Raw genomic sequence first — 18,067 nt, forward strand, 5'->3', positions numbered from 1 at the left:
AGCTGCTCTCTTATGTAGAGGGTTTTTTCCTTGAGATGAAAGGATGTTTCTTGCCCCTCCAGTCTTTTGAATATGCCTTGTAATCTAAAAGCTGGCAGATCTCTTTGTGCTGTTTTAAATGGAGGTGACAGTGTCCACGCATGTCATCACCGCTAATGTAGGACACCCTTTATCTTTAATACCTCCTTCCTTAAAGAAATATCACCACCTCCATTTTGTGGGTGGCAAATTAAGGCACAAAGACTAAACCCTATCCAAGTGCTCATGCTACTTGTGGAGGAAAGCTAAATGGCTGCAGAGAGTTCCTGAGCAAAAGGAAAGGCCCAGTACAGGGAATTCAGTGGCATGGTAGCCAGTTGAGCAGGATAGTTGGAGAGACACTGATCCAAGAAGCACTTAAACTTAAACCATTGGTTAATGCCTCTAATTGCCAGTCAACTGTCACCTCCAGATGCCACCAATCTTTAGGAAAACCAAGACTGGGACACTGGAAAGAGGAGGCCCTAAACTGCAGCCCAAAGTTTGGCTGCTTGTTTGGTGGAGGTTGCTGCCCTGTTCTTCTCGCTGCCTGGCAGGTGCAGAAGTCCTATTTGTTCTGGGACCTTTAAATTTTTTTGGGGTATTTTTCAGTGTTAAATCCAAATATTCTGGTTCATATATAACTGAGAGACTGCAGGCTGCTTCCCTGCATGTTTCAGTGCACGTATGTGGTGTTCTTTACCTTGTGCACTGATTATTGGCTGTGATCCACTTCAAGGGAAGGTGCATTTCAGGATGATATTGAAATGTCTCCTGCACACAGGTAAGACACCACACAGTATTGTGAAAGAGATCCTATGTGTCATGGTTTGAGAGCTCCCCCACCACACTATGATCCCCTAGTGGTTATGCAAAAGTTACATTTTATTAATAAAGAAACAGATCAGAAATTGTGAAAGCCATTTCGGTAGCCTGTTATTTTACAGTCAAATAAATATAAGGGCTGCTTTCCAATATCAGAATATCAATCAACTGCTTAGTCTATATTCAGCACTGAATTCCTGCCAAATGTCATAGGGTAAATTAAAAGCTTTTTCTCCTTATCTTCAGAGCTTATCCCCAAAAAACAGGTCTGAGATGATTTTTTTTTCAGTTGCATAACAGCAAAAAATGGTTTAACAGACCTAAACCCTTTCATTTAAAATAAAGCCCACATGGGTTTGCTACACACTAAGTTTCAGTTTGAGCCATTCTCCAGCAAGAAATACAAAGCTCAAAAAATGCAGAAGAACAAGAAGAGAAGACGCAAACACAGTTTACTTAGACTGCAAATATAGGTACAGTATTGCACTCTGAACAGGGAAAGTACAGCAAATAGGCAGGTATGAAACAGCTGGCAAGCTGCAGTGAGTGTAGTATCACCCATTTATTACTTTCCTATTCAACAGCAGGTGAACCGAGACCAATGGCTGGGGTCCGAGTAGCCAGAAAAAATTAACTCCTGCTCTGCAGCAAGAGAAAAATCAGGCATTACTTTAGAGTTGGCAGTAATGCCTCCTTTCTGAGTTTCCAGAGTACCTCATTTGTTGTTCAGAAAAACATATAGTTTCAGTGTGTATTAAGGTTGCTGTAGTTTGCTCGCTGCACTGTATTTTTCCTCTTTAATCTAGTAGAATTCTCCATTAAAAAAAAAATACACTGCTGCCTACACGAGCTACCAGAGCACATGTCAGCTGCAGAATTTATATCTGGTCTGCTACAACAGATCAGGGCTTTGCTTATAGTTAAGTATTTGTAAACCTGGCATTCCCTTTTGTGGTTTTATAGAAATAAACCTAGAAAGATAATTCATGTTTAAGAGCATGAGGACAGTGCAGGGTTTTTCTTTCCTCTTTCTACTGCAGCATTTTTATCACTAAACTATTTTTGTATTTATGACAACAATGTCCAGAGGAAGAACTAGAAACAATAACAGAGAAAGTTGCATTGAGGAGTGTCACTTCAGCTGGGAAAACATAAGGAAGTTGATTTTAAAGAGCAAGCATAATTTAGAAGAAGGTAATTCTGCCTTGCAAAAGTTTTGCAGTAGTGGCTTGATCCTTCTTCCAGCCTATCTGAGGTCAAAAGAAGAGGAGGGATAGACAGATACGCAAGTACAAATGATTTATTTTGATTATATAAAGTCTGGTAAAACACTTGCGTCTAATTAGACTTCAGAACTGCAGGGAAATAATAACATCTGTGATAATCCCAGCCTTCACTGTTACTGCTGGTGGTTACATATCTCATCCTAGCTACAAGACGCATACTTGATTGCCTTGCTTGCTAATAACGTATTAGTATGATTTTAAAAATTCATATGACATCATCTGCCCTTGATGAGATAATTTTTGTATTCTGGTAGCATTTGCAAGCTGTGGGTAAGACAGGGACTGGCTGTACCAGGTGCTGCATGATGCAGTATGTAACAATTATGGCCTCCAAGGCTTTAATTTTTAAATTAGGACAGGTAGAGCAGTGGGGCCCAGCAAAGGGAGGAAAGCAGCCATGATGGGAATGTGTGTTTATGGCAGAGATTATCTCATGCAAAGTTTAGGAGCTTTCATTTGCAAGAAGACTTCAAAGAAGACAGGAAAGGAAAGGGATCAGGACAGCTCAGGGACCCTCAAACACACCTTCTGGTGACAAAAAGCTCCCAGGCTCTGATGAATGCAGAGGAGTGATGGAGATCTGAAAAGGCCAGGGATCTGGCATCCCACCCTAAGGCACATGTGAGATAAATAATGATGGACTTTTTAGAGCAAAATGCTAACTTCCCTTCAAGTTAACTGGAAAGTCAGTGTTGTGTCCAGCTGACAGGTAGGGCAGGCTTTGATGATGTACAGCCAAAATGCAGAGGCTGGTGTGCTGGAGCCCTTACAGTCTGCCACTGTTGCACTTGATGAACGTGTAAAGAAGCAAAGCAGAGCTTCTCGGGAGTCTAGCAGCATTTCAGCAGCACTGAAGCCACTTCAGGGGCAAGAAGAGAAGATTCGTTTCCTGCTTGCCTCAGTGCTGGCAGTTGCAGCTCCCTGTACTGACAGTCCCCACTCACACTACTAAGTGGAAGTGCTCGCAGTCCCTTGAGTCTGCCTTTGGTAGCACCTTTAGCACACAGTCTGCTTGTTTTTTTGCAGGCACATCATGGTTTATCCTTATAAGTGTTTCCTTTTAGTATCTCGGGAAAGCTTTACGTATATTTTTGACACATTCCCTTCACTGATGCACTTCTGGGCAGCAAACACAAAGATAGTAAAACATGCTGTGCTAGACAGGACAGAAATTAAATCTCACCTGGCTAGGTCTGAGTTTTGGGAAGGTTTGTTTTGTCTTTGAAACATGCAGCTAAGAGTCTTGTCTTCCACTCTCTATGTAGACTTTTGAGTTCTAAATGCTAATGGAATACCATTCACATCATATGATGTTTTGCTGCTGAGTTTCAATTTTGGAAACTATTTGTTTCACCTTGGATCCTCTGTTTGGAACTCAAAGCACATTCTGCAGTGTTATGGTTATTTATCATTTGGGATGAAGCAGGACTGAAAGCATTAGAGACAATCAGGGAAATCAGACTAGAACCAGGCTCAAGGGAAACCATCTCAGGAGGTTCCTTCTGCAACAGGTAGCCAACCTGTGAGTTGCTGTGTGAGAAGATGAGGGTGCAAGGACTTTGCAGGGGTCTGAGATAGACTAGACAAGCAGAAAGGTGGATGCACAAACCTGATGCACAAACCTGATGCACAAACGCATCAGGTTCTGAAAACCCTCAGAGGTGGCTGCCCTCTGAAGCTGGAAGGGTACTGTAGGAGGACTTAGGGCACAGTAATCACACCCGCTTGTCCTGCTTTTCCCGAAGTGTTTTGCTTATGGCTTTTTCTGTACCAGGGGGATATAGGTGGCTGTTGATGTGAATCTGTCAAGCTTCTTCATCATCAGTTGAGATTGTGAAGGGTCTAGAGCCATAAAAGGAGCAGTTGAGGACACTTGGCTTATTCATGCTGGAGGAAATTGAGGGAAGACCTCATTGCAGTCTACAACTTCTTTGTGAGGGTATACGGAGGGACAGATGTTTATCTCTTTTCTCTGGTGACCAGCCAACAGGACCCAGGGGAATGGTATGTTATCAAGAGAGGTTTAAGTTGGATATTAGGAAAAGGTCCTTCACCAAGAGGATGGCTGGGCACTGGAACAGGCTCCCCAGGAAAGTGATCACAGCACCAGGGCTGACAGAGCTCAGAAGCATTTTGACTACACTCTCAGGCACATGGTGTGATTGTTGGGGTGTCCCGTGCAGGGGCAGGACTCGACGATCCCCGTGGGTGCCTTCCAAATCGGGATGTTATGGTAGCAAACCACAACCTGTGCGAGGACGGGACAGGTAAACGCTGGCAGCAACTCCCGCGAAAAGACACAGCCAGGACGCCACTCCTCCAGCGAGCTCTCCCGCCTGTTGCGGGAGCGAAACAAAAGCGACAGAAGCCGGAAAAAAAACCCCAAACCAAAACAAAAAAAACCCCCCAAACCACAGAGGAGCAAAGCACCCAACCCCCTCAGCCTGGCGCGGCCCCCCCAGCTCCCCGTCCCTCGGGCGCGAACTGCCCCTGACGCGCCTCTCGTCACTCGGCCCTGCCCCGGCGGGACGGCCCCGCCCCGGCTCAGGCGCCGCCGCCGCCCGGTGTCCGCGGGCGGCATGAGGAGAGCCGGGGGCGGCTGCCGGGGCCGCCATGTCGCTGCTGTGCGTGCGAGGTGAGTGGGGCGGCGGCGGCGGGGTGGGATGGGATGGGATGGGATGGGATGGGATGGGGGGGGGTAGGGGGTGTCACGCCTGGGCAGGGTTTGGCTTTGTCCTGGGTGAAGTGGATTTGTGCCTCCCGGGAGCCGGGGACGGGGCGTGCCGGTGCCTCCCGGCGGAGCCGCGGGGCGGCCTCGGCCCGCAGCCGCCACCTGCGCTCCCGCGGGGCGGGAGGTGCCCGCACGGCCGGGGGGCAGGTGCGGTGTCCGGGAGCGGCGACCCCGGGCGGCGGGAGCCGGAGCCCCGGGAGCCGGGAGGAGCCGGGAGGAGTCGGGAGGAGCCGGGTTTGACTTTGGGAGTTGGCTCGGACACGAGTTGAGTCGCTGCCGCCCAGTGAACCGCGCTGTCAGGAAGCAGGGCTGCTGTCGCTCCGTATACTCGCCTATGTACCGTGCACTGTTACTTCAGGCGCATCCCTTATGTCCTTTTCATCCTGCCACCAAACCTCGTCCCCTGGCTGAACAGGTTACGGGCACTTTCTCTGCACAGTGGGTTACAGTGATAGCGGGTTGCTCGCCATCTCCGGTTTTCCGTCTCTTGCTCCCCTTGTGCCAGAAAATAAATAAATAATAAAAAATCCCCGGGGAAAACCATCTGCCACAGGGCTCACGCTACTGGGATGTGTCTCCCTGCACTGAAAGCCGTGGTCACAGGGCGTCCCCGAGCGCCAGCCGTGCCCTGCGGCTTAAAAGTGTAGTTTTAATGTTCTCAGCTCCTTTGCCAGGTATGATAAAAAAACTGGCACTGGTGTGCTGCTGATAGTTCAGCTCTTCTTCCGCACACACGTGTTGATTTGATAGCAGCTCCTTTATCCAGCTGCTTGTCACCTTTTTGAATCAAAATCCGTGTGTCAGTGATGGTGTTAAAAAGATGCCAGCTGAGCATCTTGAGATGTGTTGTTTTGGGGAGAGTGCTGTTCTTGGAGAGTGTTACTGAATAAAGTTTCAGCTGTCTTATTAAACATACGTTGTGTTTAAGGACTTAGGAGAGGTGCACCAGTGTGAAGTTTATCTTTAGAATGCTTTTCATGCACGTCTATGTAAACTGTGAAACACAGACTTGTCTAGTCCATTTTGAAGGCTTTGCCAAAATCTCTTCATTGAATCTGATTCTTAGTGGCCGAAGGATGCTAATATGTTACAGGTGTTTCTTTTTCTTTTTGATGGTTCGTGGTCAAAATGTTTTCAAAGTGTCCTTTAAGGAAATGTGGTTTTGAGCTTCCACTTGGAGCTGATTGTGTTAAAAATGTATTCGTACACCATTCACTAAGACTAGTGGTAGAACATTGAGTTGTTGAAAGTATCTTCCCTTTTCAGGGTGTTTATTCTTGGTCTCTAGAGTTTTCGGGACAAAAACATTTTGGGAGCCTGGAATGATGTGGTCTTGTGTTAGATTTATTCTTTGGTTGTGTATAAATAGCTAAAGAAGAAGCTGGTCACTGTAATGGAGAATTACTGTGAAAATGGTATCTTTCATTTCCATCTGCTGTGTGAACACAGTAGACAACATCGTCATTAATTTACATAGATGATAATGAGCAACTTTATCATAAGCATGCAGAATGTAGTCACTTTACTAAACTTCAAGAAATATGTTTTCTGAAAGAGCCATGACTGAAAGGCTGAGCTGATGAGATCTCACAAGTAGGAACCATCAAACATGAAATGGGAGTATGTTGAGGTAGAGCACCCTGAAAAACAAAACAGATACCGGGAGCTAAGATAAAAAAATACCTTCTGGGGCATGGAAAAGGCTCTATTAATTGGCACTTCTTAAAAAAAAACCAACCCAAAAAAGTGGCATTTTCTTCATTTTTTTACCTTTTCGCTGAAGTGAACTAATCTTGTTGAGACACCAGTGAGCTGTTATTAAGAAAGTTGAAAAAGCTGATTTTTTTTTTCATTAAAAATGGTACACATATAAGACTGCATAGTAATGTGGTGTTGGATGGTGTAGACCTAAGATTCAAACAGAAGGAGAACAGAAAAAACCATGCAATTAATGTAGGCAGTTGGGACACTTTTAATAGCATCTGGATTGCAGTTTAACAGATAAAGGGAAATGTGGAAAAAGCCCTAAGTGTCAGCGTCACAAGAAGCCTGGCAGCCAGAAAGATAGTGTTTTAATTTATTGATTTATTTTCCACCCCCCTTGAATTACGCACATTAATAGTATTTTAATGAATGGCTAATCTAAAACAGTGCTCACCAAACATGTCTGAGTGCTGCCTTTGTTCCTGAGAGAGCAGCTAGCACACGAGGCTTCTTGATCTCGTGTTTAGCGGTACATTTCTTTTACCTTTTCTTCCTAGGGAACAGGTTTTTGGTGGTGGTGGTGTTTTTTTTTTTTTGTGCGTGTGTGTGTTTTTTGTTTTGTTTTGGTTTATTTGTTTTGATTTTTTAATTTGTTTTACTTGCTACTGTTTTGTTATGTGGTCGGTTTTTTCTTTGTTCCTTTGGTGTTTTGTTTTGTTGTGTTTTGTTTTGTTTTGTTTTTTTTTTCCAGAATCATTGAGCTATATCTGCCACAGAAGTAGGAAGTACCTGGCTGAAAATCTAAGGCCAGAGGAATTGTGAGCCTGCTGGAGTTCAGAGGACCTGTGTAGTGAGCCAGTGGTAACGGGCTGTTGTAGGAGCAAATTAAGGGATTCATTTGAATCAGTGAAATACACAGAGTGTGTAAGTGAAGTGAAGGAGAAAAGAAGTCCTGAATATTACATGATTGAGGCTTTTAGGAGACTTCTTTGTATTTTGATTCCACTGCTTAAGTGCAAAAGAGATTGCATACACTCCTGTTTAGAGCAGCTGTGTCTGGATTATGTCTGATAATCTCCTCTTGGCATAGTTTGCTTTATTAGTTTGCATTTAGTGTTGTATTTGCGAAAACAGCACATATTAAATAAAACCAATCCCAGGGAAGCAGTCTAGTTTTCCACATCAGTCTTCCATTGTCAGCTTCCCTGGTCTTCTCTTGGGACTCTTGATCTTACCTCACATATCAGCTAAATTAAATTTCTTCTTGTGATCTTTCCTGTCTTCTGACTTGGAGGTAGAAATAAGTGCTGTCTCAGCACAGCTTGCAAGGGTCATAGCAAAGGAAGACCCTGCTGGGGCTGGATCACCCGGTCACAGGCTCTGTTTGCGTCATTGTCCTCACACGTCAGGCCCTTTCACTTGCTTACTTCTATTACATCTTGCTTTGTCCCCGGCTCTTGCTGTCTCAAGACACTGATACTTCTCTTATGGTTTTTCTCCCCTCTGCTTTAAAGCAGCTGTGTCTTCACTGTTGTTGTATTCCCAGCTGCTTGATGCACCTTATCCGCCTGATAATTATATTGCCAGGGATACTGGCGGTGGGGTTCTTCCCTCATCCCTGTGCACAGAACCTAGCTTAGTCCTGTGAGGGCATAGTGCTTTTGTGTAATGTCCTTTTATCTTGGGGACTGATCTGCAGTATCAGTGTGAGACTTGGCTGCCAGAGGTCTGCCAGAGGTACGTGGGAGACTGATGTAGGTGAACTCTTCTGGCCTTGCACTCTAGAATTTTGAGTTGTTGACTGCTGTGTGAAATGACACTGTCTGGAGGTTAGGGATGTTATTGTTTTGCCTACTATGTATCTTTTGGCTGCTCTGAATAGTTAGAAGAGCTTGTTATCTGGTGACATTTTTGTCAGAACAGCTGGAGTGTTGCAATAGTATTCAGAGAACTTAACTGTGTGTCCAGCAAAATGTGAGTTCCAGTACCTGTGCACCAAACTGTACTCTGTTGACATCCAACTGAAAAAAGCAAAGAAGGAAAAGGGAAATGGATGTTAATGATAATAGAATTAAAACATGTCTATCCTGTGGAGTACTTAGAAATATCTGTATTTAGAAGCCCAGTAGTCAAGTGTCAGGACTTTTTGTTTACAGGATTTTTCCTCACCCTGATGCAATAGCAACAACTTACTTTGGTGTTTTCTGTAAGAGAACACCTTTCTCCCTCAAGGGTAAAGGTCTCTCTGGCTGGAGCTCCCTACATTGTGCACTCATAAATAGCACTCAGCAATCGAGTAATTGCATTGCTGTGTTGTGACAGTTTTCTGAAATAGTTGCAGAATTGAAAAAAAAATCTTCTTATAGATCAAAATGGAAAAGAACGTAATTGGGCATTAAAAGTGGTAGCAGAAGTACACATTATAAAGCTAGGACATTAAAACGCCATAATTTTTCATTTAGAATTTTCTGTGTAAGTATTATGAACTCTATTTCTCTAGCAGTACTTAGTGAGGAAGCTACCAGTGTATGTAGTGTTGGAAGTAAATGAAGTGCATTTGGATAATAGAAATTTGATATAGAAATATAGAAATTTGGATAATAGGTGTAAGATAGAAGCGTTTTCTACTAAATGAGCATTTTTGTGTTGACAGTTAAGTTTGAGGTTTATAAAGCTATAATTGGTGGCTTAGTTGGAGAGAACTTTTAATATTTCAAGCTTTTTCTGTTGTTAAATAATAGTAATGTTTAAAACCTACAAACCACATTTGGCTTTTGATTCACAGGAGATCATCCAATTTCCTGTTTCAAACCCTCAATCCTTCCGCTTTGGGCACTGTTACTGCAAAAGTTCCAACAAACAGTGTGGAGTCTACTTTCTAGGTATTTAGGGACTATGAGCTACTTGAAACCTCCCTATATTTCTCAGTGGGATGAAGGAAATGTACAGAGGTGCTTCCTGAATTTGAACAGTGTTGTCTTCCTTCTTGATCCCGTGGTGTCCTGTGAGTTGACTCCTTCAGTTTGGGATCTGCCAGGCCAAACTTAGTAAAGTTGTTACTACCATACTGTTTAAATACGCAGTAAAGTGATTTAATCCAAATGCTGAAAGATCCTAATTTTAAACTGTAGCAGTCTGAGAGCTAGTTGCAGTTTACTCAATGGCATGTGCAAATTACACTGCTGCTTTAGATCCAGGACCTAATTTCAAATATGTGACTTGAAGGCATGTGAAATGCCTATGTCTAATGGCAAATCATCCCCTTAGAAATTTCCTTTAAAATTTTTTCCTGCATATTTTTTTTTGATGCCTTGTGATCAAATTTTATTCCATGTTCTGAAAAACATGTGAATCACTTGCTGAAAGCTGTTCCCAGTGCTCTTCCAAGAGAACTTAAATTGAAATGTTGTGCCTCATAACTCTGTTGCTTTTTTGTTCTGGTAATTCACTGTGTGGTCTTGCGAACAAATAGAGAACTGCTGTGGAAGTCTGTAGGGTCTTCCCTTACTCTGCCTGTTTTGTAAATTAAAGCTTACAAGTTAGTCCCCGGCATTTCCTTGAGGTGGAAGTGTGTGAAAGCACCTTGCTGTTCTTGCTTCTTGTTAGATAGAAAGATTTCTGGAGTCTGTAGTTTGAAAGATTTCTCTTTAGCATTTGAATTTGCTTTTCTCTGTAGTCTTTATTTTCTGACCATACTTATAAAGTTTCTGTAGTGATGAATGTTGCATTTAATATTAATGTGTTGATCTTGTCACTGTTAAATGGAGAAATAAAATGTGCTTTACTTGTATTGTCAGCTTGTGCTTATCTGAGCATGCTTTAGCCATCTTTACCAAGGGCTGTGCTGAAATAATGTTTTGCTTGTATGCTGTGACCTGTAAAATTTGGCAGATGCTTTCTGTGATACGGATTCCTATTCTGTAGGTGTATCCTGGGTGTTTGGACCAGATCTCTTTGCGTTTAGCAGGATTTTAGATGCTTTTTATTTTTTTCTTCGGCCCTCTTTGTACCTGATTAGGCTGCTGTGCATAATGATGCTTTCATTATTTGCCTTTTGACTGGCTTGTATGTCCTGCTTGGTTTTGTGTAAATGGCAAATCCCCAATTGAGCAGGAGCGAAATGTGGCAGGCACTTGGAGCGGGAAACCCCACTGACCATGACCAGTCTCTCAAGTGGCTGACCATTACTGTTTCACTGGATTCCTGCTATACTATGTCATTTTACACTACATTAATAAGTCATATGCATGTATGTACAGCTTAGATAAGTCTGTCCAAACTGGTTCTGAATAGTGGGCATAATTTTTATTCATAACTTTAACTCCTTAGACATTTCAGACATTTCTTTGGAGTGCTCAGTGGTCTGTAGGTACCTGAGCTCCTACAAGTGTACTCTTGAGTGTCACCTTGGGTGTTGTGCTCTGCTCTTCTCGGAGCCTCTCTTCTAATCTCTTCAGGTACATTTAAAGCCAAAGTCACTGGGCTGCAGACTGCTTCACTGACATGTGAGTGGCAGTTTTCTAGATCTTCTGATTTTTATTACTTGCATATTGAATGTTTAACATCATCTTCACTCAGTGATGGGCTGGAAAGTGCCTGATCTCACAGGTTCTTTTTCATGAGAATGGGGCAAACGTTTGTTGGATGCCTAATGCTTTTTCACCATTAGCTGTGAAGTCAACTGATGGGATGGGAAGAAATACCCTTACTGGTGTTTTTTCCTTTAAAATAATTAGGATTTTTTTGATATATCTAACTCTCATGCTTTTCCTTGCGTTTAACTTCCTACCTCTTGAGCCACACAACCTGTGTTGATACTGTTTATTTCTTGTATATTTTACCATGGCATTATAGCTCTTTGGGGTGGAATGGAATTCAGCTTGAGGAGTAGTGGCTTTTTGGCCCCCTGGAAAACTCCTCATAAATGATTCCTGCATCTGGTTATGACAGTTTTGGTTTGAATTTATTCTTCTCGGTCTATTTTGTAATAACTGCTCTCAATTTCATGAAGTTAACCCCCTCTGAAATGTCCCTTGTTTATTGTACAGAGATTGTCTTTGGACAGCCCATGTTGTATTTTATTTGATCACAGCTACTGCAGGTAACTTCTAACTAATTGTTTTGTAGAAGGAAATCGTAGTGGAGATCCAAAATAGGTGTTCTGCTGTTCAGCAGTTTTTGAGCTGGAACACTACTTACAAGTTTTGAAAGACTGAAGAAATATTGATAGTTATATAAATGAACTTTCCAGCATTTTTCTGTTTAACTGTCTTTCTATGAGTAATACTGTCTTCTGTGGTGAGTTCACAGATTTCAGTTAAATACATTATGGAATACACTATGTCCATCTATATGTGTAGTTCAGCTGTGAAGAAAGCTTAAGTTTAATCCAGATTTAAAAAAAAGTTAAACTGAGAAACCTCTGGCTGATAGTTTTGTGACAGGATGCAAGTGGGATTTACATCATGCATTGTAAAAAGCTGAGATACCCAACTCTTTCACCAGGCTTTCAAAATAGATTTCTTACTGTTCTTTTAGGTTATTTTCCCCATTATGAACTTTTGAATAATTGAGTAACTGCACTTCAAAATAACCAGTAACACACTCAGTACTGACAGATGTTACTGGCTTTTCCCTTCTTGTGTAGCATGAAGTGCAAGAGACCAGCTGTGGCAAGGGGATCAAGTTAGATCAGGTTAGAAGTCCTCAGCTGAGGAATTCTTTTGACTGATGTTGGTTGAACTTCATAGGCACCATGTTAATGGCATCGATTCATGCCCTGCTGTTGTGGAAAGTGGCAAGGAATGGGAGCACAGTACTGGCAGGTACTCCCTCTCTCTGACTGCTAGGTGAGGACATCTTAAAAGTGAAAGGGAATGCTGCCAGTTGTGACTCAGTTTAAACCCTCTGGCATACTGCTCAAGTATATGTTCATCCTTTTGGCAGATGAGCTGAGGTGGGATTTGGGCAGAACTGTAAGGGAGTTGGATACCTGCATTCAACCTGTAAGCATATGCTCAGAGTTCTTCAGTTCATGGAAATCCTATACTGAGAGAAAATTAAATTGAGGCATTGTCAGGTATGAATAAATGTCACCCGCTTTGTTTGCAGGGTTTACTTTTGCTGGCCAAGCTTAAGTTTGTAAAAGTCTTAACATTGGTGGGCAGGGTGCATGGGATAGAAATTGTGATAAAGGGATTAAAGCATTTTACTTTGTTCCCTTTTGGATTGCCTGTGTCTGGGGAGTTGGAGCATTTAGAAACATAAAGAAGGTATGGTTTTTGGACAGCCTTGTGCTGATCTCAGACTCCTGATACTCTTCCTTGCATTTGAACAGCCTGTATAAATGGAAAGTGAATTGGACTGGGATGTCTTGTCTGATGAGGGATAAGAGAAGGTGTCTTGTTCAAGATAATCTCTAGCCTAAAACTGTTGGCAAGTTTTAAAAGAAGTTTGGCTTCAAGTCTTGACAGCGTTCCTTTAAGGAATACTGGTTTTAACCTTATTACTTAAAGCTCTTGTGACTTAACTCTCTTAATTCTTTACAGCTAAATTGTCTGCTAAACAGACTCCAGCATTTCCACCATGGAGACCTAATTATCAGGTATAAAATAACTGCAGAATTACACTTCTGAGTATTGGCACACTCAATGTTTATTTTCTCTGCTCAGGCACTCAGTGTAAGAAACATCATAAACGAAATAATATGCTAAAGGACTTCTTGGGTCACCACTCTGTTCAGATGAAATCTGCAACCTATAACCAACCCGCTGTTGTCTTTGTTGGCATCTGCTGAGGGAAAGAGTTTGTGTCTGGAGCTAAGGATGGTGGCCCATTAAACCCTTCACTTTTTTAAGCTGTTATGGCAGCCCTGTGGTGCAGTTCCTGTGCCAGAGATGCAGGCATTTAATAGGGCACTATAACTATGAAGGGACTGCATCACCTGGAACCTTTTCTCTAGGGTGATGTAGGGCTGTTGTCCAGGGTCTGGGCAGTGAGGTGAGCACTGGTGCTGCGCACAGAGAGCAAAGCCCCAGACTCAGGCACTGGTTTGGAGCTTGTGTGCTGACAAAGCTGCCTTGTGCTTTTAAACATTTGTGGAACTTTCCCCATGCCATCTGTCTTGGCTTGCCAGAATTTTTGGAGTTGTCAAAGATCTATCTGATTTTTTTGTGCCACTGGATGCCTGATGGAGGCCTGGGGAGCTATGTGCTTTATTCTGCTCTGTACTGATAGTTGGCATCCTGGGTATCATAAGAAAGTTACTTACTGTAAACCTTTTTTTCAGCAAATCCTTCATCAAATTTTTCTAAGACTGCTGTGCAAATGGAGTTCTTTGAGTTTGGGGTTTATTTATTTTTTTTTTAGTTGCTCTAAAGTACGTCTTAAGGATATTTCAAAACAGTTCTGTAAGTCAGGTAGTGATGGAAAGGCTAGGCATGAAGAAATTTCACTTAAGCTATGTTGTAAACTGAAAATTTATGCTTAGCAAACATACCACATTTCAGTGAATAAATATATATGTATGAATATGTAGATACCTAAATTTCTAAAGAGAAACCCTTTAGAGACGTTTTGCTTTCCTAAGGACTTGTATGAACTTCAGAACAGGTTTTCAGAAAACATCCAGGGACTTGAGATTTTCACTACCTGCTCTAATTCGCATTTAGTTATCACGCACAACAACCACAGTCCTTTGCAAACAGAAGTTCCTGTGGAGTGTTAGGGCTGCAATTATACGCTGGAGGGCTACAAACCCTTATTCTGGAAATCTTTAGTGACTGTTGCTTCCTATAGGGCCAGGAATACTGTGCACTAGTTGACGTGATGCCAAGGTAGTTTATCAGCTTTGAGTGAGGAAGGAATTTGACTGTTGACTAAACTATTACAGGCATTGTAGAAAATTGTCATTCCTTTTCTGTTCACCTTCCAAACTTCGTGAGTTATTCTTCATCATAAGACTTAAGGCAAGCAGGTGATATTCTTTAGAAGGTCATTTGGCCTCTGTGGAAGGAACCCTTCTTGTGACTCCTCTTTGAGAGCCAGAGGGGCCGTAAATTACTAGAAAGCTGATTGCCTCTGGTTTTGGATTTGGGATTTCTACCCTACCAAAATCATAATGCCATTTCCTAGATTAATGAAGTCTTGTTTTTAAGCAAATTTCTCATTATTTTCTGGTTCAGACATCCCCCAAACTTGAACTCCTGATCTGAACCTAAACTTGTAGTGTGCAACTTGAATTTAGCATGCAAAATGGATATGGATTATTGGGGAGGGAAAAATGGACGTGAGACAGTAGCTTTATTTCAGTCTTTCCTACCTGGTATAGTTTGCTGCGTGTGCAGAATTTTATTAGATTTTGACCTCTCAAATTAAGTAAGTGTGCTCCATTTCAATAGGAGATTTTTTGAGGAGATTAACTGCTTATAAACTCCATAGTTATAAGGCCAGAATGGATTGTTGTAATCATCTAATATGACCCTCTGTAGGACATAGTATTTTTTAATATAACAACCTAGAGTCTTATAAAAAAGATCAGATTCTGAGCTAAAACTGATGAAGGGTTTTCTATAGTTCTCCACAGCTTTATGTTGATTATCATCATATGTGACAGATTTTTGTGTTTTATACTGAAGTGGTTTCCTAGCTTCAGCATCAGAACTGCAGAAGTTGCTGTGCCTTTCCTTAGGTTGGAGAAGTTGCTACCTAAGTTGTACTCCTAGCCCATCCAGTCCTTAAGGACCGGAAAAAAATGGAGTTTGGTAACATCTGTTACTTGAGTAGAGGCCTGTGGATGTTGTATTATGACTAATCTGACTATATTGAGAAGTGTTTCCATATTTTTCGACAGTTACAAAGAGATCAAGACATGCCATGACCTGTTGGATTGCAGTGTTAAATCAGTATGTTGTTGCACTTTTGCTAGGTGGGAGGAGTGGCCTTTGACAGAGCTTGACCTACAGAACTTTTACTTCTGTTGTAAACTTGAGCTTGAAGTTACCATTCTGTGTAGATCTGATACTTAAGTCAAAGATGTAGAAATTAGTTCAGGATTTATTGGAGGAGAGCAGCACGTGACAGAAGTTTGAATATATATGAGTTAACCCTGTGCACACTTGCTGGGGGCCTGCACTGTAGAATTTTTTTTTCTCGAAGAACGGAGCTGGAGCTGGTGTTAGAGATGAAATAGGGATTGCATGATCTTGAAATGACATGTGCTACAGTTACAGAAAGCAAACAATGACAAACATTTAAATTAGTAGTGTTGAGTTTGTTTCCAAAGGGATGCAAAGACATTAGTGTTGTAAAGCAAAGTGGGGAGCTTTGACTGAAGTGGTGGGAAGGGGGCTGTTAGTGAAGGACTCAGAACTAGCCCCCATAAGGTTAGCTGGAGCTACGAGGATTGGGGGTTATGAGGGGAACAGAAATTTTGGAGGGGATGTCCTGCTGTGGAAAGAGAGGAATAGAGGTGACTGGGAAAATTCCACTGCGTTTTGGTGATGCGGAATTGTAAAGCAGCATTAGTGTGGATAAAAGAGAACCAGCTGGGCTGAAATTGCTTTGGGAGGAGCTGATAAGAGATTTTACCGTGATAGCACAAGAGATCTACTACACATAGTCCAGGGTTTAAATATGGGTAAAAATCTCACAGTATGGTTAGAGAGAACCATTTCTGGGTATTGTCACTGTGAAAGATCGACCCCCCCACACCAGAGAATGGATGCTGTTGGTGATGGCTAGGTGTAGAGAGCTGTGTTATCTGGCAGTTTCACCATCAGACAGTGACTGAAGTCATAAAATTGGTGGAGTGAACTGTAGACGTGACTTTGAGAGGCACAGAAGATGCTTCAGGGAAGCTGGACCTAGAATGGAACTTGGTTTGAGTGATCACAACTGAAACTAGGTTAAGGTAAACAGATAAACACGTAGATTAGCAACTGTCAGGCTTCCAGAGAAACTGAAGAAGCTTTTTGTTGAAGCAAGGAGCTTGGATACGGAGGAGGGCATGCAATTCAGTGAAGCTACAGGGGTAAATATTAGCATCTCAAATAACAGAAAAGGCTCCACCTAGGAAATGACCCCAGAGCTGATGATTCATCTGATCATTGCATCAGGATATGGTGAGCAAACACAGAACCTCTGAGAGGTGTGGGCGAAAAATCAGTTTCTAAAGGAAGGTGTATATTGAGGATGAGGAAGTCCAGGGCTAAGGCAGGGGCTTCCACCTCAGCAGACAAGAGGACATCTTGCAAAGGGTAATAAAACAGATAACAGAATGTGCTTTGGTCATAGGAAAAGGAGAAACAGCCAGCTTCCAGAGAGGAAGGAATGAGACTTCTGTGTGTAGGGAGGGGGAGTTGAGTAAGGATGAGCTGGGTATGGTCCCTGGACTGCAGGAATTGTTTCTTATGAGGTTGAAATTGAAAATGATGCACAGATACATGGGGTGGGAGCAAAACTTCTAATACCCTGAATTTGAGTCTGGTAATCTGTATCCCAGAGTGCTTAAATATGCAACACTTGAAATCTGTGCTCTGTTAGCAGAAGTTTGTAAGCAAGCAGTCATCTAAAACCACAAGTGGCATCACCTAACTGGAGAGCAAGAAAGGTGGTTTCTGTGGATTGGCAGGAAGATAAGGAGAGGAGTGATAGATGACGGGAAGTATGGATCTTGACTTCTAAAGCAGGCAGGACTGTGACAATATGCAAGGTTTAAAATACACTTTTAAGAGAGAATGGTAAAAATTTTACAGACAGATGAAGGCAGTGTGGAAGGTCACTGGGTATAAAATGTGGCGTGTGTTCGTGAGAGGAAGGTTGTGCTGGGATAGTCTCTTGTTTCTAGATGAAAGCATGCATCTATTCAAACTTCTGTAGTATCTCACATATCCTGTAACAGATTTTTTTTTTTAAAAGAGAATTGGAATTGGTAAAATATATAAAAAGTTTATAAGGAGCTGGCTGTAGTAGAAGCTAGGAATGTGGCAAAGACTAGTGGGAGAAGCAGATAGATGTTTTCCACTTGTGTCATGGCAAGGAAAAAATAGCAATGTGTGTGTCACAGCTGTTTTTAAGACAAGTCCTAATGGCACAGTAAATTTGGAAGCAGATAAGTATAATACATGAAGGACTCAGTGACTCCTGAGGAGAGTGATAATGAAAATGAGTTGATGTTATGTAGGAGAGCTGTACACTTACAGGCAAATGACAAACATTGCTGAAAAATGTGAATCTTGGTGAAAGGAGATGTGTTGGGGAGTCCTTGTGACTCTGCACCGTGGTGCTGATAAACAGACTTGTGTCCATAAAAAACACCAGGAAATTAAACACAGGGTGAAGAAAAACATTGAGGTGGAGGATTGTGTTGACATTAGATATAGAAGGTATAAGTGTGCCATTAATTAAAGTGTAGGCTGGAAGGTGGGAATGGTTTTTAATGGTTTAAGTGGTAAAGGTGTTGGGAAAACCAACATTACAGTTGGTGGTCCCAAAGGGCCCTTCC

General features: G+C 42.2%; 1 protein-coding gene across 4 annotated transcripts in view; it reads left to right on the top strand.

Moving 5' to 3' along the window:
• The first annotated feature begins 4,681 nt into the window (after window positions 1-4,681).
• UNC13B (unc-13 homolog B) overlaps window positions 4,682-18,067 on the top strand; it is a 208,517-nt gene continuing 195,131 nt past the window's right edge. For all 4 annotated transcript variants that reach the window (XM_027665364.1, XM_027665365.1, XM_027665366.1 and 1 more), the window contains exon 1: window positions 4,682-4,764. In XM_027665364.1, coding sequence (XP_027521165.1) covers window positions 4,743-4,764 — 22 coding nt within the window. In that variant the 5' untranslated portion in view covers window positions 4,682-4,742. The remainder of the gene's footprint in view (window positions 4,765-18,067) is intronic.

The sequence above is a fragment of the Corapipo altera genome, unplaced genomic scaffold (genome assembly GCF_003945725.1).
Source record: "Corapipo altera isolate COAL_440 unplaced genomic scaffold, ASM394572v1 61045, whole genome shotgun sequence".
Taxonomy (NCBI): domain Eukaryota; kingdom Metazoa; phylum Chordata; class Aves; order Passeriformes; family Pipridae; genus Corapipo; species Corapipo altera.